Below are 21,999 nucleotides of genomic sequence, written 5' to 3' on the forward strand. Positions count from 1 at the left end.
ACGTGACTTTTAAAAAATACCACACCTTTTTGTAGTCCTCAGTTTTCATTACCAGCCTCAACTTATTCTGAGTTTTAACGTTCCTGATAAATGTTTTTCAAGGGCCATACTATATACTCATATATTTGTTCTTATATGATTTTGCTTTTTTTTTTTATCCACCTAAGTTGGTTTGTGAGGTTATAATCGATATACTTTGGTCTATTCAGACAAAACTAATTTTTCCACTTAATTGGAATTCTTTCTCTTTTTGTCTTCAGGATTTCATTCCTGAGCTTCTATCATCTTTCCTGGCTGATTTCCCTCTAAAGCATTTTATTCAATGGGAAATGTATCTCTGATATGCTTAAGACTGATTCTGTGTCATTTATTTATTGATCCTATTTACAATCAATTGATTTGGTCCTGTAACTGCTTAAGTCATAGCTTTTTGTCTCTGAACTCAATTCAGGATTCAGCTGATCTATAATGGGTTGTTTAGAAATCCAGCTCTCCTAATAATCACTGAACCACCCTTGCCTCAAGGAATTCAATTGGAGGATGTCTATGAAGGCAAGCAAGTTGGGCCTAATATTGTTATACCACTAAACTATCTTTCAGGGATGTCAAGGTTGCTGTCCAAAAGTCTGGGCTATTATCTTGCACCTATATTCAAACAAGAAGACTTCTTAGACTCACAAGAGAAGAAATGGGGTTATTGCTAGCCCTCATTACCAAATGTCCAACCAGTCATGTCCTCTATCCATCAGCTCTATTAACAATCCTGTTTGTTGCTCTGTCTCATGAGTTCACCTACCTTGTTCTGTACTTTTACTTCCTAAAACCTAAAAAAGGGGTTTGACTGTCTTTTTGTTCCAGATCTTTGACATAATTAGAGGTAAGCAATTGACCTATCTATTTGTAAATTACACAAATCAAATGCCCCTGCTAATAAATGCTTTCTTGTTTGGAGAAATACCTCAGTTTGCCCTTTTGTTAAATTTCACTCTTGACACCTTTTATTTAAACAACTTCAAATGTGCTTTCCCAAAATCTAGAGTATGGGTTTTTTCCCCCCTTTTTGTAGTTTTATTCTAAAGTAAAATATTTTATAATACAAATGAATAAATCCTCCTATCTTATTGTTTAATGTTAAAATATATTTTCAAATAGTTTCAAGTTTCAAAATTTCAAAAAAGATTCTGATACTTTACATGAATATATTTTACAAGATCAAAATGATAGATCAAGGTGAGTCTTGTAGTCTATAATTTTCATTTCTGTGATAGTCATGCACTATGACTAGAATGTCAGAAGTGCTCATACATTTTCAGTCATTTTCCTCTTTTCCTATTGAAAACAAAAATCCATAGTAACATTGTGACATTGTGATTTAAGACAAATTCCTAAATCTGACTACCTTTCAATTTGAATGAAGCTATTTCCCCCTCAATAACAGGTTATCATTTGTAATAGCTTGCATCTTTTTGGTTTTTCAAAGTTCTTTAAGGAACAAAGACATCATAGACTGATGTCTTGACTCACTTGTGACTTGGATTTAAGTGATGCAGAGTTGTACAAAGTCATCAGTCCCACTTTCTCTTCCAGGTCATTCCAGGTGAGTGGTAAGACAAAAGTCAGATGACTAGTAATGGCTCAAGTCCAAGTGGATGATTTTGGCTCGTATGATGTCTTACCAAGCTGTAAGTCCTCCACAGCATCTGCTTCAGCCCTCTTTGAGACAGTTGGAATAAACTGTTCTCATCCACCTATTCAACTGGGAAAATCTTCACCTGTTTGGTGTAGTCATCCCTCTAACTCATGGTAGGGTTGAGGAGCTTCTTGGAACTACAGGTGAGAGCTGGGTGGAAAGATGGACTTCAAAGGTAGATGCCGAGCCCGGAAAAGGGTTCACTAAGACTTGGTGACAGTAGAGATGCTAGTTCTCCAGGAAAAACCCTAACATTTTCAAAGTAATATCATCTCAGAAGGACAAGAGAAGAGAGATCCCCACCTTTTCTGAATTTTTCTTCTTCCCTTCTTTGAAGATGTGGTGGATCCTATTTGTTCAACATGAATTAAACTCAGTAAATACTTTAAGTTTGTCCAACAGCTTCTTCACTCTCTGCCCATGCTCCAGATGATCCGAGTGTTACACCCCAGAAACAAGATTTCCCTTTGGGTCCTCCTGGCCTAGGAAAAATCTGTGACCCTACACAGGCGTCCATGGGTCACGCCAGGAGCAGGTGAAGAGGGAGGGGGCGGGGCTTCTGGCCAGGAAGTTCGGGAGGGGAGTGGTGAGCAGGGCCGTATTCAAGGCTAAGGAAGGGCCTGAATCCCAGGCATGCGCAAAAGATGCCGCAGACTCCGGACTACGGTTCCCAGAAGGCGCTGGTCACTCTGGAAACCTTTTCCAAACCCTAAAGATCTAGGATGAGAGAGTAATCCTTTTATCACTTCTGCCACGCCCTTTCCTCACCTTTTTCGTGCTTGCTAGTAGGTACTTCAATATCTCGGTGCTGAACCGACCTGGGACTGGGTGAGTGGGAGCAGAAGCCAGGCCCCGGCAGAGACCGAGTGCGGGGGGTGTGGTGCGACCAGAGTATGGGGTAGGGAGCGGGAAGGAGCAGAGAGAGATGGGAGAGACGTCGGCGAGATGACGATGAATCCTTGGAGACTGATGGTGATGGGACGGGAGATATTGCCCAGGTAGAGCTGTAGGGGGAGGGGAGAGGGGCTGTGCAAGGGGTGTTTTTGGCGGAGTCTGGAGGCGGGGCCGGATTCAAAACCACGCCTTAGATACGCCCTCAGCAGGTGATCCGGACTAGGATTGATTCCTGTTTTGACTCTTTCCCACTTTGGGAAGAGATCTAGAGAGTGAGCTCCTGGTGTGTGTCTGGTCCTTGGTCCAGACTCCCTGGGCCTCATCTTCTTTTCCCAGCATCCAATTGGGTATCACCCCCTCCAGGAAGCCTTCCCCGATTCTGCAGCGGATCAGAACTCTTCCCCTCCTGAAAGCACCACCTGTGTCTGTTCCCCTGTTTTATCCTGGAGTCGCTTCCAGGAGAGCAAAGATTGCTTCCTTCTGGTTCTGCCCAAGCCCGAGTGGAAAAGTGGGAATCTGTGTCCTGTGAGGAGGGGAGACTCCCAGCCTGAGCCCTGCTTCTCATGGTCTTCATTTCCTCCCCAGCTCTGCCTCCTGTGGCCTCTGTTCTTTCCAGGAGGTGGGAGCCCTGAGGAGGTGATGGCCCCTGTGCTCCTGACAGCCAGACCCTGCCGGGTGAGTGCCAGTTGCTTCTTCCCTGAGATGCCATCTCAGACCAAAGACCAAGGAGCACATTTCTTTCTCATGTGCCTTACCCCTAGAAGTTGTGTCTTTCTGAGAATCATATTTTTAGGGCTAAAAGACACATTGACATTATGTATTTATCCTCTTCCCCCATCACAAAAATAATATCTTACATTTACTTTTTTAAACATTTATTTTTAAATTCTGAGTTCCAAAATCTTTCCTTGCTTCCCTCCCCTTCTTTACACATTGAGAAAGCAAGCAGTAAGATACCCAGTTGGCATGTGAAATCATGCAAAACATTTCCATATTAGCCCTGCTTTTTTAAAAAAGAGAAAAAAAGTGAAGAAGCTTTTATTTTTCACTCAGTTCATCAGTTCTCTCTTCATTTTTCATCATGACTCATTGGAATTATCTTGGACCCTTGTATTGATCAGAGTAAACAATTCTTTCCCAGCTGATTAGTTATAATATTGCTGTTACTGTGCACAGTGTTTTCCTGGTTCTGTTCGCTTCATTTTGCCTTAGTTCATACAAAGCTTCTCAGGTTTTTCTGAATCCTCCCTCTTATTTCTTAATTGACAATAGTATTTCTTCACAATCACTTACCACATGTTCAGCTATTCTTCAGCTGATGGTCATTAACTCAATTTCTAAGCAGAAAAAGCTGTTAAAATATGTTTGTACATTTAGGTCTTTCTCTTTGTCCTTGATCTCTTTTGGGTATTGCTAGCCCAAATATTATGTAGTTTCATAGCCCTTTGGGCATAGATCCAAACTGGACCAGTTCACAATTTCTCCAACATTTCATTAGTGTCACTATTTTTCCACATCCGTTCTACCTTTTATCATTTTCCTTTTCTATCACATTAGCCAATCTCCTAGATGTAAAGTGGTATCTCTGAGTCATTTTAATTTGTATTTCTCTCCCAATGATTTAGGGCATTTTTATATGATTTAGTTTTGAAATTCTCTTCTTAAAAGTGTCCAATCATATCCTTTGACAATTTTTCAATTGTGGAGTAGATCTTATTTTTATAAATTTAACTCAGTTCTCTAAATATTTGAGAAATGAGAGGCTTTAATCAGGGAAACTTGCTGTAAAAACTTTTTTCATTTTCCTCATTTCCTTCTAATTTTGGCTGTATTGGCTTTGTTTTTGCAAAGACTTAAAATTTCATGTAATCAAAATTATGCCCTTAACTTCCTTTGATTCTCTCTTATCTCATGTTTGATTATAAAATCTTCACTTATCCATAGATCTGATAGATAAATTTGTCCATGCTCTTCTTCTTTGCTTATGATATTACCCTTTATGTCTAAATCATGTAGCCATTCTGATCTTTTCTTGATATAGGTGTGAGATACTTGGTTTCTTCCAGACTACTTAGCAATTTTTTGAAGAATCCCTTTAGGTGTCGATGGCCTTCTCCCTTAGTACCATGATAGGTCATTCCTATTTATCCAATGTATGATAGGGGTTTAAAACTTATGTATTTCATGTATAACTTATATAATATCACTTGCCATTTTGGTGTGGTGGGGGAGAAGAAAGGAAGTGAGGGAGAGAATTTGAATTCACAGATTGTCAGAAGACGAAGGTTAAAAATTGTTTCTATATGCAGTTTGGGAAAAAATACAACTAAAAAAAGGCTCACGCTTGATTCAAATCTGCTTTTTGAGTAAGTGCTATGTCAAAGTGAATTGAAGATTCAGCTTTAATTCTTAATAGCTGATTGACTTGAAACACAACTAATCATGTAATAATGTTTTTTTAAGAACCATTATCTGAGGGTGAATATGAAAGAACAATAGGGTAAAATGTTGTTGAGAGATAACAAAGTCCCAAAAGAACCAATTTTGGTGATAAATGTTACAAAAATATCTTTAAAATGTAGTTTGGAGGCAGTCAAGAAAGAGATCAGAGAATAAATAGTAGTAAGAACCATATTTAGATATTTAGGGGTGGATGTGATGATTGTAATAAGGAAGAATATCTGTAGAAGGCTAAACAACTAAAATCTTGCTTGGCTTTGTGATATTGAAATCACTTTAAAAGACTGATATATATTAATTTAAGGTCGCCAAGGAATTCACTTATGTAATTCCTAAATGAAACACTCAAGTCAGCTGCCAAATTTTTATGGTGTTTTAATTACAACAGGAGGAAGAAAGTATTAGAGGGATAAAGAGAGAGAAGGAAAAAGGGAGAGAAGGAAAGAAGTTTAAGTCAGAACTACTCTGGCTCAGGCTGAGCCAAAGTGGGCGTTAAGGCCTGGATAGCCAAGGCAGCAAAAGGGATCAGTCCTTATCACTCACATGACCAATCTGAAGGAAAGCAGTCTGTGGGACTCCTCCAACCTCAAGCACCAGCCTTGAATTGAACTCTTGCCCTCCTCACAGGAAGTCCTGAGAACTCCAGAGGCTGTTCTCTACCTCACTTCCTGCGTCTCACATGTGCCAAAAGTGGCTCTGGCTTGACCTAGGACCGCCCAGAGATCTGTCTTTTTTTTGCACATGTCTGTTGAAGGCCATATTCTCAAATAATTAAATCTTGAATTTGCTGCAGCCCTTCCTAATTTTGTTATACTGAGTAGGGTGGAGAATGTAGTTTCCAAGACCTGATTCTGTTATTCCAAGTATCTCTATTGTTATTGATCAGGAAATAGCTAAATCTGATCTTCTAAAGAATGGTCTGAATAGGGTGGAGTAGTTTTGAAATTCACAGCTTTAGTTTTCTCTCTGAAGAATGATATCATCTTTGAGCTGAGAAGGAAAGTCCAAAAGGTGTCAACAGGAAGTGGATTCCCAAAGTAAAGGAGACAGACAAGATCCAGCTGTTCTGGAAGAAGTCTATAAAGTTTGCTTGGTCTTTTTCACTTGTCCCTGAGAGATCTTGGAGACTAGGGGAGGTACCACCAGCCTGGAAAAGGGAACATGTGCCAAGTGGCAAAAAAGAAGGTGTATTCTGGAAAACCTCAGCCATTGACTTTAAATTTTGGGACATTTATAGAGTACACTTTTCTATAATACTTTTTGCTATTTCACCATGCTCATTTCTGAAAAGTATCTTCTTAGCCTCCAGATTTTACCCTTTATGGCAAAGAAGCACAGTTACATAAAAATGCCCATTATTATGGCTCTACAAAACAATTCATAAAATATTGTCCTCTAGTGGTTCCCATCTTCCCTTCTATGAGAAGTGTTAACATTTTTTTTCAATTACTCAGAATTCAACTTTTTAAACAATTTTGTTTTTATAGTGGTCATGTATAATGCTATGTTGGCTCTACTTATTTCACACTGCTTCAGTTAGTACACATTTTCTAAAACTCAGAATTCCTCACATTTGTCTTTCTTATTATATAATAATAGTCCATTCTATCCATATGCCATTTTTTTCTAGTCATCTTTGATTGATGAGAATTGAATTTGTTTGTAGTTCTCTTTTTTTCCTAAGAATGTTCTTATGAATGTGTTTGTGTATAAAGTCAGTCATGGCCCTGATCTGGTTATAGAGAAAAAGGTATGACAAGAGGATACAGTGAAAATAGCTCTAGATTTGGATTTAGGAGGATGTGGACTCTAAGTGGAAATCAGCAACTTACTTTCTTTTTGACCTTAAGCAAGCTAATTTTTCTTTCTGGTCTTCATTTCCCTAATTTGTAAAATGACAAAGTTGAATTTTAAACTCTTTTCCAGGTACAAATAATACGGCTTTGAAAATAATAGTCCTTTAATAGCTTTTTAAGCTGTAAAAATTTTTTTTCACATTATTGCAAATAAGACGTAGTAGTCCCCATGTTCACCTTTGCTCTTTTGGCTTTGGGAGCATTGAACACAATCCTGTTCATTTCAGAGCAGAGTACCATGTTTTAAGAAGAACAATGTTAGATAAAGAAAGAAACCCATCTTAGTAGTGAAGAGATTGGGCTGATCGGTTGAAATAATTGGATGTGTTTAATCTGGAAGAGAAGATTTAGATTCAACAATTTCATTTTCATTGTTTTATATCAGCAAATAGAATAGGAATTAGACATACTGCTATTTGAGCACAGAGGACAAAAATAGGAGCCATGGGAGCATGTTGTTAAAAAAAATTTTTTTAATTGGTGTTATTGGGTCCATTAAGAACAATAAACATTTATTAAGCATCTCTTATATGCCAGGTTCTGTGATAAGTGCTGAAGCTATAAAAGGCAAAAATAGCCCCTGCCCTCAAGGAACTCACAGTCTAATGGGAGAACATGTCTTAAGTGCCTACTATGCACTAGCCAGTGTCTTGGGATACTAATAAATAAGTGAAACAATCCCTAATAACAAGGAGTTTACATTCAAACTTCATAACAGAGCTATACTTGATTAAGCATAAATATTTTTTGGTGTTTCAGGAATCAGTGACATTCAAGGATGTGGCTGTGGAATTCACCTGGGAAGAATGGATATATTTGAACCCATCTCAGAAAAAGTTGTACAAGGATGTGATGTTGGAGAACTACAGGAACTTGATCTCTTTGGGTAAAAACAACTAATCTCTTTTATGTACTCTGGAGACTTTAAAAATGTTAATGTATTCTTTGCCATACAAAAGGAAGATAATCCTAATCGTTTTGTAGCCAAGAGGCAGAATACTTGTGTTAACCCATTTCCAGGGGGAAAGTCTTGTTTAATATGCCTTTAAACTGATTTCTTGATTTGTTATCTATGAAATTATATCTTCTGCTTTCTGTTGCTTCATATCTAGGATTTTCTGTTTAATTCCACTGTAGGTATCATAATACTTAGAGTGGGGAGGGATGGGGGATTTTCCTAGAATTCATACCTGTTTTCCTGAAAAAAACTTGAATCGGTTTTGAATTTTTTTATTAAGGTTTATGGGTGCTTTAAAAAATATATATTCTCCTTCCCTACTCCCACATACAAAATAAACTACCTCTTCAAACAACCCATTGAATCCTCCATGGTTGAAACAAAAATCTGTCATAATCAGCTAACATAAGATACATTCTGTACCCTCATTTTTCTACCTTTCTTCTGAGAGTAGAGAGGATTATTTTATGTGTTTTAAGATAGAATTCTTATATGATTATCCATACAACTTTTTCATTTTCATTAGGATTTGCACTTTCCAAACCAGATGTGATCTACCACTTGGAAAGAAAGGAAGCATCTTGGATGCCAGAGGCAGATGTTCCAAGAAGCAGCTGTTCAGGTGAGTACAAAAAACCAAGCAGAGAGTTCATTACAAACCACAGCTCTGTTGGCCATTTTAGCTCAAAGGACTTGTAACATGTTAAACGAGGTGGTCTTATTAAAGCTTCTCAGGTCTATTAGGAAGAACTGAGACTTAAAACTTAATTTTTTAACTCAATAAGTTATTTTTTAATGTATCTCTTTACTTACATGTACCTCTACTCTCAAAGAAAGTTGTTACTTCAGTATAGGGGTTAAATGTTTCTCTTCTGTTTATTGAAGATTATTTTATCTTAAACTACCATTCTCCTGCCTCACTTGTATGAATTCATTCTCCCTTTTAAAATACACACATTAAATAGTAACAATATGCCTCTTTTGCTTCCGAACCCCCTTCTGATATTTTCTCCTGTGTTGTTTTATGATTATGTTGTTTTGCTGCTGTTACTTTTAAAAAAATATAATCGTTATCTAATTTCATTTTCTTTAGTCTGTCATTTTATATGTCATTTGTTGTTCTTTATGCTTTGAAATTATGTTTATGAAAGTACAATAATGTGTCATATGATAGGTCTTGTTTAGCCATAACCTCCTCATTGGACCTATAGGTTTTCAGTATCTTGGTATTTGATAAAAATCTAGTATTTTTGTGAGAGATCATTGTTTGCTTTCAATAACATATTGAGTATGTAAATCTAGCAGTTAGACCATTTGGTTTAAAAGTATCAATAGTCAAAATTGATTACATGTCTTATCTTACAAATTTAAATCAATTCTTTACACAGTAGATATGTTGGATTTTTAGAGACAATTTATAGTAACAATGGTCTAATATGATCCCCTTTCCTCATATTTCATCGTTTTTCTGTCTATTTCATGTCTCTATCTTTCCTCCTCAGTGTAAACTCAACAATTCTCCTTTTTTTCTTCAGTCTTTTCCTATTTTTACCTCAGATGATAAGGATTTATTTGTAAACTTTCAGTAATTTACTTTTTATGAGTAGTCTTTCATTTCTTTATTCCATTCAAATGTCAGCTATTTATAAGAGTAAGGGCTTATTTGTCCCTCCAGGGTAATTTCATCCTGTCATTTCATTTATATTTGTTATCTTTATGTTATCATACTTTCATAAAGTTAAACTGTGAGCCTTAATAAAAGATCAGCGAGAGTAGCCTTCTCAAGTGAGAAGACAAGAGAATAGCTCTAAAACCAGAAACTAGGAATTTTGGGAAAGGTAGGAAAAGGAAAGGTTAATTGGCTCTTTATTCTTTCTTTCAGAGAGCAAAGAATTTACAAGAGATAAGCCTTATGAATGTATTGAATGTGGGAATGCCTTCAGGATTAAAAAACAGCTTATTATGCATCAGAGGAGTCATACTAGAAAGATTTTCTATAAATGTAAGGAGTTTGGGAAGACTTTCTTCTGCAACACAGAGTTTATTCAACATCAAAGAATTCATACTGAAGAGAAACATTTTGAATGTAGTGAATGTGGGAAGGTTTTCAGAAGGAAGTCAGAATTTACTATCCATCAAAGAATGCATACTGAAGAGAAACCTCATAGATATAGTGAAGACATAGAAGCTTTCAAGAGTAAGACACTACTTGCTGTGCATCAAGGAACTCATAAAGGAGAGAAACCTTATGAATGCAGTGAATGTGGGAAGACCTTCAGGAGGAAACAAGAACTTATTGTACATCATAGAGTTCATACTGGAGAGAGACCTTATGAGTGTAGTGAATGTAAAAAGGCCTTTAGGAGGAAGTCAGAACTTACTGTACACCAGAAAATTCATACTGGAGAGAAACCTTACAAATGTAGTGAATGTGTGGAGGCCTTCAGGAGAAAGACACTGCTTACTGTGCATCAGAGAATTCATACTGGAGAGAGACCTTATAAATGTAGTGTTTGTGGGAAAGCCTTTAGGATTAAAGCTGAACTCACTATGCATCAGATAATTCATACTGGAAAGGTTCTTTATGAATGTAAGGAGTGTGGGAAAGCTTTCCACTACAACTCAGATCTTATTCGACATCAAAGAATTCATACAGGAGAAAAACCTTATGAATGTAGTGTATGCAGAAAGGCCTTTAGTATGAAGACAAATCTTAAGGTGCATCAAAGAATTCATACTGCAGAAAAACCTTATGAATGTAGTGAATGTGGAAAGAGTTTTAGACAAAAGACACAGCTTTATGTACATCAGAGAATTCATACTGGAAAAATTCTTTATAAATGTAAGGAGTGTGGGAAGGCCTTCCTCTACAACTCAGAACTTGTGAAACATCAAAGAATTCATATTAGAGAAAAACCATATGAGTGTAGAGAATGTGGGAAGCCCTTCTGTATGAAGTCAGATCTTAATGTGCATCAGAAAGTTCATTCTAGAGAGAAACCATATGAATGTAGTCATTGTGGAAAGACCTTTGTGATTAAGACACAATTTATTATGCATCAGAGAATTCATACTGGAAAGACTCTTTATGAGTGTAAGGAATGTGGTAAAAGTTTCCTCTACAACTCAGAACTTATTCAACATCAAAGACTTCATACTGGAGAGAAACCTTATGAATGTAGTATATGTGGGAAGGCCTTCAGTATGAAGTCGAATCTTACTGCTCATCAAAGAATTCATAATGGAGAGATTCTTTTTGAATGTAAGGATTGTGGTAAAAGTTTCCTCTACAATTCAGAACTTATTCGGCATCAAAGAATTCATACTGGAGAGAAACCTTATAAATGTAGTGAATGTGGGAAGGCCTTCAGTATGAAGACAAATCTTACTGTACATCAGAGAATTCATACTGGAGAGAGACCTTATGAATGTAGTAAATGTGGGAAGGCCTTCAGTTTGAAGAAACATCTTCTTGTGCATCAAAGAATTCATACAGGAGAGAAACCTTATGAATGTAGTGAATGTGGGAAGGCTTTTAGACAGAAGACACAGCTTTATGTACATCAAAGAATTCATACTGCTGTGACCCTTAAAAATTCCAAGAGACTGGGTTCCAGTTAAGAAAATCAATATGCTGATCAGGCTAGCAATAACCAAAAAATCAGCCAGTGATCTCAGTGATTAAAGACAAATTCATTCAGCATCTTGAGTCATTCAATATAATTTGGGAAGTTCATTATCTAAGATATCTCTAATTGGTGGATACTGTTATAAGGAAATAAGTAGGAGGGGCTACTGCAAGGAGAAGAAGCAGGAAGGTTCCAGAATTCTAGAAGAGTGACAGAGAGGCTTTCCCTTGGGGACAGTTGAAGCTGGAGGTTGGTTGGTCTTAAGCTTCTTGGGTAGACCTTGTGAGTTTGACCAGTCTCCCTCTCCTATGGCTGTCTTTCTGAACTAACTGCTTGTTCCTGTGTTCCTGTGTATATCCAGTTGTTGCTGGTAGAGTGATTTTCCAGCAGAGCAGCTCACGACATCCAAGAGCCAATTGTCAGTGAGAACTCTTTCCCTTTTATCCTGTTCCTGCTTACCTTCAAACCTTACCACCTTTAATCACCATCTAAGGGGGGTTAATTTGGTTAGTGAAAGGTATTTATTGTAGGAACTAGGACTTTAGGTAGAGAGGTGATAGAGAGTGCAGATACCAACTGTCAAGGTAACAACTGTATGGGGGAGGGGGGAGAGATATTATTAAAATAGATCAGCTTAATTCCCTTCTCTTCCTTCCCTTAATGTAAATAAACCCTGTCACATAGTTTATTGTTATCCTGTTAACTTTATCCAATGGACCTTCCCAAACCCTGAGATCCTTCTGATTACTAGTCCTAATAATATTCCGTGGTCTACAAATATCCCTATGCCACCAAGTATCATCTAGTTGCTTATTTCAATACCTAAGTTCCTCCCTGATTTCCTTTATCATGATGGAAAATCATGTGCCTGATCCTAGAATTCTAATATTTAGATGAATAAACTGGGTTATGCCTATTTACCCCAGTGGGGGACCCCAGAACACTGCCATGCTGTTTCTCAGACATAACTTTGCTTAAACTAGTTCTTGTTTACTAGGCAAAATGGAAATTGCAATATCAATCACAATCATCCCAATTTTATTTATTTTTAAAGAACCTTTACCTTTCATCTTAGAATCAGTACTGTGTATTGGTTCTAAGGTAGAAGAATGGTAAGGGCTAGGCAATGGGAATTAAGTGATTTACCCAGACTCACACAGCTAGAAATAGGCTAAATTTTAACCTAGGACCTTCTGTCTCTATTCACTCTCATCCGGCTCTCAGTTCACTGGGCTGCCTAGCTGCTCCCTGTCATCCCAGTTTTAGAAGCTGATCTGGGTTAGGAAATGTGAGAGCATTCCTTAGATTGTTAGGACAAAGGAATGAGGAAAGAGGTTTAAAATCATACGGAGCCCCATTTGGAAAATTATTTGAAGCATTAACTTAGAAATAAAAATAATATAGTATTAGAAATAAGTCTTTGCACGTTAAGAGATTTCTTATGGGTGTAAGGAATATGGGAAGGCCTTCCCCTACAAACCAGAACTTATCAAACATCAAAGAATTCACCATATAGAGAAACATTGTGGATGTAATCAGTGAGAAGACCTTCAGGAGGAAAGCATTCCATATTTCACATGGAAAAATTAATATTGGAGAAATTTATGAATGTAGTGAGTGTGAGAAGGCCTTCAAAAAAAGATATGACTTCCTGTGTATAAAATAATTCACAATAGGGAGAAACCTCATGAATGTAGGGAATATGGAAAGGCCTTCAGGAGGAAGTCACATTTACTGTGCATCAGAAAATTTATACTGAAGATATTCTTTATGAATATAAGCAATGTGCAAAGGCTTTCTGCTACAACTTGGCATTTATTGTACATCAAAGAACTCATACTGGAGAAAAACTTCATAAATGCAATGTGCATTTATGTGCAGAGTTTCAGGAGTATGATACTTCTTGGGTGTGTGAGAATTCATACTAGAAAGAATATGAATGAAAGACGCGTGGGAAGGTTTTCCATTGCAACTGAGATCATATTAAACAGAGAGAAACCTTATAAATAAAGTGGATGCATGGAGTTCTTCAGGCAAAAGATGTTATTTACTGTGCATTTCTTCTCTTTTGATCAATGAAGGAGAGAGGTGGTGGAGGAAGAAGAAAAAGTAATTACTAATTTCCTAGCCCTTACTACTCTTACCTTAGAATTGATATTTAGTGTTCATTCTAAGATAGACAAGAGCTTTTTGTTTTTTAACAGTATATGTGTGTGTGCATATATATGTATATATTTACAAAAATTAGATTTTTGTGAAATTGTGGAGTGTAACCAAAACAGTACTTACTATAACATTTATATCTCTAAATACTTAAATGAATTTTAAAAAGGAAAAACAAGTTGGGCATGCAACTAAAAAATGGAACAAATTTGAACTCCCCAATTAAATACTAAAATAGAATTCATGAAATCAAAGGTGTGGATAATAATATTGAAAATACAAAGAACTATTGAATAAATAAAACTAGAAGGTAGTATTAGTACTATAAAAAAATAAGCTGATGAATAATTTCTTTAACAGTATCAAAAATGAAAAGAATGAATGTAACAACCAGTGAAGATGAAATTAAGCAATTATTAGGTATTTACTATGTGCTAATAAAGCTGAAAGCATAAATGAAATGGATATTTACAAAAAAATATAAATTGCTCAGATTAGCAAAAAAAGGAATTAGAATGCCTAAATAATCATTTCTTAGAAAAATAAATTGAATAAGCCATAAACAAGTTCCTTAAGGAAAAAAATCCAGGATCAGATGGAAAAAATAACTAAAAATAAAGCTAAATATTTAATTAAAAATTACAATACTGAGGGTCTAGAGCATATCCAAGCCTCCAGAAATGGAATGTGTGTAGAGTACCATTATATACAGAATAAATATTAAGAGGATAAACACAAATAAATAGGAAAAACAAATTCAGAGGAATAATAATGAGTCAAATGGAGGAAAAGCTTTGGGCTTTTATACTTCCTTCCCATCCCCATGCTAACACAGACCATACTCTCCTGCACAAGGAGTTAGGGAGAGTTAAGTTGGTAGGAAAGAAGAATAAATAGAGCATTAGCATCCAGAATCCTTCCAGTGGTCAGAGGAGGTAAAGAAAGCCCTCCCAAGTACCCATCATAAAATATGCATAGATTGACACTTCAGAGAATAAGCAGCCAGGGAATGTGTAGTCCTTTATCAGTAAGGAGACTAATGAAAAAAAAATAAGAGTTTCTAAGATAGGAGAGTCCAAAGGATAATGGGAGTTGTAAATAGTAAGGGGTAGAGGGAGTAGGAAATTTAGAGCTAGTTGGAGAACTGATAGCTGATAGAAATGCTATTGTCCAAATGAATATAATTGTGAACCATTTCAAAACCAAATTTTGTTAGGATCTTCCACAAGGACTAGGTTTGATTAATAAATCTGCATAGACTTATTGTTCTGCTCATGAAATTTTTCATGGAGTTGTTGAGCAGCGAACACCTTGTTGACCTTTCCCCTGCCCTTTCTAAAAACACTGACTCTCGGCTGGGTGACCATTTTCCAAGTGATGGTCTTCCTGGATCAGCCTATTAAGCAGGACTCTGGCAAGTAACTTTCCAGCAATGACTAAGAGAAAGAACCCTCTATGATTGTTACAGGACAACCCATTTCCTTTTCCTTTATTGAAGAGGACAGTGGAGTTATCCTTGATTTCTTGGGCTATAATCTCCTGTTATATAACTCCAGAAGATTTCAGTCAAGCTTTTATATAAGCAGTGGACCCCCTGCTTTGTATATCTCTGCTGGAATGGAATCAACACCATGTACTTTGCCACATGAGAAGAGCCTAATGGCCTTTAAAACCTCTTTAGTTGGAAGTTTGACTAGAAATGAATTGACTTCAACCTGAGGTATACAATTACTAGCTTCAGCATTGTTTGATGATAATCTATTGAGAACACTATGGAAGAGAAATCCCATTCAAAATCACCTTAGACAAAATAAAATACCTAGGAATCTACCTCCCAAGACAAACACAGGAACTATATGAACACAACTACAAAACACTCGCCACACAACTAAAACTAGACTTGAGCAAATGGAAAAACATTAACTGCTCATGGATAGGAAGAGCCAATATAATAAAAATGACCATCCTACCCAAACTTATTTATCTATTTAGTGCCATACCCATTGAACTACCAAAATACTTCTTCACTGATTTAGAAAAAACCATAACAAAGTTCATTTGGAAGAACAAAAGATCAAGGATATCCAGGGAAATAATGAAAAAAAAAAACCACATATGATGGGGGCCTTGCAGTCCTGACCTTAAACTATATTACAAAGCAGCAGTCATCAAAACAATTTGGTACTGGCTAAGAAACAGAAAGGAAGATCAGTGGAATAGACTGGGGGAAAGCGACCTCAGCAAGACAGTATACGATAAACCCAAAGATCCCAGCTTTTGGGACAAAAATCCACTATTCGACAAAATATGCTGGGAAAATTGGAAGACAGTGTGGGAGAGACTAGGAATAGATCAACACCTCACACCCTACACCAAGATAAATTCAAAATGGGTGAGTGACTTAAACATAAAGAAGGAAACCATAAGTAAATTGGGTAAACACAGAATAGTATACATGTCAGACCTTTGGGAGGGGAAAGGCTTTAAAACCAAGCAAGACATAGAAAGAATCACAAAATGTAAAATAAATAATTTTGACTACATCAAACTAAAAAGCTTTTGTACAAACAAAACCAATGTAACTAAAATCAGAAGGGAAACAACAAATTGGGGAAAAAATCTTCATAGAAACCTCTGACAAAGGTTTAATTACTCAAATTTACAAAGAGCTAAATCAATTGTATAAAAAATCAAGCCATTCTCCAATTGATAAATGGGCAAGGGACATGGATAGGCAGTTCTCAGATAAAGAAATCAAAACTATTAACAAGCACATGAAGAAGTGTTCTAAATCTCTTATAATCAGAGAGATGCAAATCAAAACAACTCTGAGGTATCACCTCACACCTAGCAGATTGGCTAACATGACAGCAAAGGAAAGTAATGAATGCTGGAGGGGATGTGGCAAAGTAGGGACATTAATTCATTGCTGGTGGAGTTGTGAACTGATCCAACCATTCTGGAGGGCAATTTGGAACTATGCCCAAAGGGCGACAAAAGAATATCTACCCTTTGATCCAGCCATAGCACTTCTGGGTCTGTACCCCAAAGAGATAATGGACAAAAAGACTTGTACAAAAATATTCATAGCTGCACTCTTTGTGGTGGCCAAAAACTGGAAAACGAGGGGATGCCCATCAATTGGGGAATGGCTGAGCAAATTGTGGTATATGTTGGTGATGGAATACTATTGTGCTAAAAGGAATAATAAAGTGGAGGAGTTCCATGGAGACTGGAACAACCTCCAGGAAGTGATGCAGAGCGAGAGGAGCAGAACCAGGAGAACATTGTACACAGAGACTAATACACTGTGGTATAATCGAACATAATGGACGTCTCCATTAATGGCGGTGTAATGTCCCTGAACAATTTGCAGGGATCCAGGAGAAAAAAACACTATTCATAAGCAAAGGATAAACTATGGGAGTGGAAACACTGAGGAAAAGCAACTGCCTGAATACGGCGGTTGAGGGGACATGACAGAGGAGAGACTCTAAATGAACACTCTAATGCAAATATTATCAACAAAGCAATGGGTTCAAATCAAGAAAACATCTAATGCCCAGTGGATTTACACGTCGGCTATGGGGGGTAGGGGGGAGGAAAAGAAAATGATCTATGTCTTTAATGAATAATGCTTGGAAATGATCAAATAAAATATATTTTTAAAAAAAAAAGAGATATAGGATGGGGGCAGCTGGGTAGCTCAGTAGATTGAGAGCCAAGCCTAGAGACGGGAGGTTCAAATCTGGCCTCAAACACTTCCCAGCTGTGTGACCCTGGGCAAGTCACTTGATCCCCATTGCCTAGCCCTTACCACTCTTCTGCCTTGGAGCCAATACACAGTATTGACTCCAAGACAGAAGGTAAGGATTTTTTAAAAAAGAGAGAGATATAGGAAAATAAACTGTTCTACTCAATTTTTATTGATGGGAAAAAAAGAATAAATTCATAACAGGCCCTTGTTTTAGGGTCCAATTAAAGTAAATATCTGTCCCACAATTCTGTAAGGGAAAAAAATGCAGTAGTGTTGTATTTATCCATTATAAGTCAAGACTACAGGAAGTTGCCATACTATAAGAGTGAAAAAAGGACTAGATTTTTGTGTAAAAAGGGAAGTATCATTCCCTGGTCTGATAATTTCTCAGGGATAGGGGAGCCAGAACAGCCAATTGTTAGGTACTTTTATAGAAAGTATTTTATACAAGGAGTGTGGTTCAAGAAGTTCTGTGTCTTAACATATGTCAAGCACCACAACCTCAAGTCTCACACTAGGTTCAAGTCCTTTCATATTGGCTTAGAAGTTCATTAATCCCACCTAGATTTGTTTCTTTCTTTTTGACCTGTTTGCTTCTTTTGGCACAATTCAGGTTAAATATGTGCATCTAAGGCACTGTAGATAAAGTCTGTGCTCCTTTTTTGATCCCATTTCCTAGAATCAAATACAATCATAAATCACAGTCCCATAACATTTATCAATAAATGGCAGGTTTCCATAGTCTAAAGCTGTTGAGTACGCATTTATATACTAAGCATTGAACATCTAGCTTATTCTATTGAAAAAATAAAAAATAATTAAAAGAAAATCCCAATACTGTAAAAATGGAGACTTGAACCTGGGACTCCAAAGTCCTTGCTCTGACTCCCAGAATGCTTTGTAACCTCACTGAATTCTCACCTGGGCCAAGAGCAAATTATTATTTAAAGAGTCTCCACCTATGGCTGGCTCTCTTTTTGTTTCCACTTGCAAGCAGACGGGTCTCTTTCATGATTTAGCTGAGGTTGTGAATGGGCCTCTTGGCCCACCTAGCACATGGTTTTCTTACTTGAATATTCTTAAATTCTCAACCTTTAATAAAACTCTAAAAATATAATACTCCTTGCAGAGAGAAACTAATTTCTACCTGCCTCAGTTTCCCCTAAATTTTAACTGTTACATACTGGTGATATGTGCTTCAAATGCAAAATATGAGAGAAAAATAAAATATTGTATGGCATAAAGTGCAACAAAATAATATAGATCCATCAATAGGAACATCTTATCATAATCAATAATTAAATACTATCAATATAGTCAATCATTCATTATCAACAGAGGGTACTGTTTTACATGGCTTCAATGAATCCATGAGTTCTCCCCAATTTTAATAGCTGTTGGTGTAGTTAATAGGACTTGGAATGGTCCATCATAAGTAGGTTCAGTCAATTCAGGACATTTGAAAGTCTTTCTATATACACTATTACCTGGGTTTAAATCATGAAGTGAGAAGTCTATGGGACCTGCTTGAACAGCAGCTCCAGAGTTCTGGAGTTCTCTCAAGGTTGTTTGTAATTGCCTGATATATGTAGCAATAGTTGTATTGGGAATTTTAGAATTACTCCACCTTGCTTAGTCTTTAGAATTCTATCAACCAGGAATGTATACACCCCCACTTAAGGATTAACTGTAGGGGAAGATGGCCTATGACTGGCATGTGCTAGCAAGAGACAAATCAGAAACAACTGACTAACCCCCTAGGCTGTCCTAAGCCAAGCTTAAGCCACCATTGGTACATATGAGACACAGGAAGTGATGTAAAGAATTGCCTATATATTTCGTGTCACTTCCTGTGAGTGCTCTCTCTTTCTGCAGCATTGGGAGCTTTTGGTGGTGTTTGCTGTGCTTGAGGCTTTGGTGGATTTGGTGTTGGAGTTAACTGGGAGAAGGTCTGTAGCGTGGTCTAGGTGAGGTGATTTCCCTGAATCGGACTTGATGAGTGAGAAGGCTGACTCCCCTTTTCCTTGACCTTCTGAAGGCACTATCCTCTGAGGAGGCTGCTCATCTTGGAGGAGGCCTCATGGCTGGAAGCTGAACTACATTTAACCTTCTCAGAGGGCTCCTTGGCTGAGGCCTCTGAACTTCCCTTGACTTAGGCCAGGCTGGAACAATCTTCTACCCCTTTCCTTTTTTCCTTCTTCTTAATTTCTTCCTTCTATTGTAAATAAACCACCATAAAATCCTATACTGACGAGTATTTCATTGGGATTGAATTTAAATCCCTGGCAACCATAATATAATATATTCAGTCTCAACTCTAAATTTACCCCTAACAGTATCCCCTCCTCACAGTGAGGCATAGGCAGTGGTAAATGGTTGTGGCTGAATAGATGGATGTCCAAATAGCATCTCAAATGGTGAGATGTGTAAATCACCTCTGGGCCTGCTTCTGAGATAAAATAGGACCAGAGGTAGAATTTCAGGTCATTTCAAATGAGTCTCCATGCACAGTTTTCCAATCATAGTTTTAAGTTCTTTATTCATTCTTTCAACTTGGCTGGAGCTCTGGGGATGATATAGTGTATGAAATTTAGGAATTATTCCCAAACATGAATAAATTTGTGATAAGACTGAATCTGTAAAATGAGTTCCTCTATCTGAGTCAATATGGCAGTCCAAAATGGGGAATAATTTTACTATTCTCAGGTCCTGTATGAATCTATAGAGGTGCTTTCCAGTGGGCCCCAATTTTGGTTTTTTAATGGGCAGGATGGGCATATTGTATTCAGACTTGCAGGGAATTATGATGCCCTGGTCGATTAATGAGTGTATTACCAGGGTAACACCCTCAATGGCTTATTTTGAGAGAAGGTACTGAGGTATGGAAGGAGGTAGGCTAGATTTGTTTTAATCTACATAGGAACTGCTGATTTAAGCCGATGAAGGTGTGGCCCAAAGAGACTAAAGTATATCTGCAGGAATTGCAAAGGTGGGAGACTCTTGCACTTCCTGGCTCTCTGAGAGAAGCACAGGGAGTAAATTTAAATATTCCTCAGGCACTTCCAATGGCATAGAGCCATCTGGAGCTCAAATTATTGTGGCCTATAGTTTGCATAGTAAATATCTTCCCAGCACGTTTGTGGGGGATCTAGGCATTAAAAGAAAAGTGTCCATTGGTTAGGGGTCCCACACATACCATGCAAGGAGAAAGTTTTGGGACCTTTGGAGGTGTTTCTGATATACCTACTACATTTAGAGAGCCAATAGAGTTACATTTTGCATCTCCTTTGCTTATCAAGACTGACCTAGAGGCTCCAGTATCCAACAGACAATCATAGTATGAATTTCCCACCTTTAAGGTGACATGAGGTTCCTTACTATGTCCAGAGCACGGGGGAGGGGGATGTATAGGGATAATTGGCATTAAAATATCAGGGTCTGGAAAATCAAAGTTTTCACTTTTTGATTCCAAAGCCCTTGTCTCCCCATCACACCATCATAAAGATGCTTGGGCAGTTCTCTGGGATTCCCCACGTTGATGGGTATTTTCACCTTGGTTATAACATAGATGAGCTCCATTTTTTATATATTGTTGTCCGGTATTTTGTCGTATATGTTCATTTCTCTCAGTTTGAGCACTGTCATTATTCTGATTGGCATTGTGATTTCTAGTTATATAGTTATTTCTCTAAGTTCTAAAGTTGTGAGTTCTATGATCATTATTATAGTCATTTCTATTGTTATTATTTCTAAAGTTATTGTTTCTTTTTCCCCATAGCCAGTTCTTACAGACCATCATTACATGGTGTCTTTTTCCACAGTAAAGGAATATTATTGATTTATCTGTGAATTCCCACAAAGGGGCAATGATCTCTCCCTGATTTTTCAGTTTTCTTTTTAACATTTTAATTTCTGTAAGTCTTCCACCGATTTACTGTTTTCCTTAAGTCTTTTTGTATGGCCCTTATGAATAGATTGCTACTCTCTTCAATTCTTTGAGGTCCATAAGGTCCCAGTTTGGGCAGCTATTTTTAAAGTATTCTTTTACCACTGAACAACAATTCTTATCAAATTGTCTATGTATTTGTCTAATGTCTCTTTCTCTGGATAAATCAAAGTCCATATATAGGTTCCCCACATCAATAAGTCTAACCATAAACTGAGATGGAGTCTCATCTATTTCTTGTTTTGTGCTTTCAAATTTAGACCATGAATCTGGTGTATCAGAGCATGCTCTCGTGGCTGTCAATAATGCTTCTCTGGCGAAAGGAGCAGAACCAGGAAAACATTGTACACAGAGACTGATACACTGTGGTACAATCTAACGTAATGGACTTCTCCATTAGTGGCAATGCAATGTCCCTGAAAAATCTGCAGGGATCTAAAACACACTATCCACAAGCAGAGGATAAACTGTGGGAGTGAAAACACTGATGAAAAGCAACTGCTTGACTACAGGGGTGGAGGGGATATGACTGAGGAGAGACTCTAAATGAACACTCTAATGCAAATACCAACAACACGGAAATGGGTTCGAATCAAGAACACATGTGATACCTAGTGGAATCATGCATCAGCTATGGGAGAGGTGG

At 37.3% G+C, this 21,999-nt stretch overlaps 1 protein-coding gene across 4 annotated transcripts; it reads left to right on the plus strand.

Moving 5' to 3' along the window:
• The first annotated feature begins 150 nt into the window (after window positions 1-150).
• LOC100028837 (zinc finger protein 585B-like) lies at window positions 151-16,717 on the plus strand. 4 transcript variants are annotated; one of them, XM_007477701.3, is made up of 5 exons: window positions 151-2,688; window positions 3,170-3,259; window positions 7,660-7,786; window positions 8,385-8,480; window positions 9,741-16,717. In XM_007477701.3, the coding sequence occupies exons 2-5, from the start codon at window positions 3,224-3,226 to the stop codon at window positions 11,477-11,479; spliced, it is 1,998 nt and encodes a 665-aa protein (XP_007477763.2). In that variant the 5' UTR covers window positions 151-2,688; window positions 3,170-3,223; the 3' UTR covers window positions 11,480-16,717. The 4 variants fall into 4 exon arrangements, with proteins under 4 accessions (XP_007477763.2, XP_007477762.2, XP_007477765.2 ...); XM_007477700.3 differs by having other exon boundaries at window positions 2,290-2,518; XM_007477703.3 differs by having other exon boundaries at window positions 2,290-2,479.
• The last annotated feature ends 5,282 nt before the right edge of the window (window positions 16,718-21,999 follow it).

This window comes from Monodelphis domestica, chromosome 1 (genome assembly GCF_027887165.1).
Source record: "Monodelphis domestica isolate mMonDom1 chromosome 1, mMonDom1.pri, whole genome shotgun sequence".
Lineage (NCBI taxonomy): Eukaryota > Metazoa > Chordata > Mammalia > Didelphimorphia > Didelphidae > Monodelphis > Monodelphis domestica.

Bases quoted from the DNA above. Each gene is read 5' to 3' on its own strand.
- LOC100028837 (XM_007477701.3), top strand. From the start codon at position 3,224: ATGGCCCCTGTGCTCCTGACAGCCAGACCCTGCCGG. The intron at 3,260-7,659 runs GTGAGTGCCAGT...TTGGTGTTTCAG, and splicing joins TGACAGCCAGACCCTGCCGG to GAATCAGTGACATTCAAGGA. The intron at 8,481-9,740 runs GTGAGTACAAAA...TCTTTCTTTCAG, and splicing joins TCCAAGAAGCAGCTGTTCAG to AGAGCAAAGAATTTACAAGA.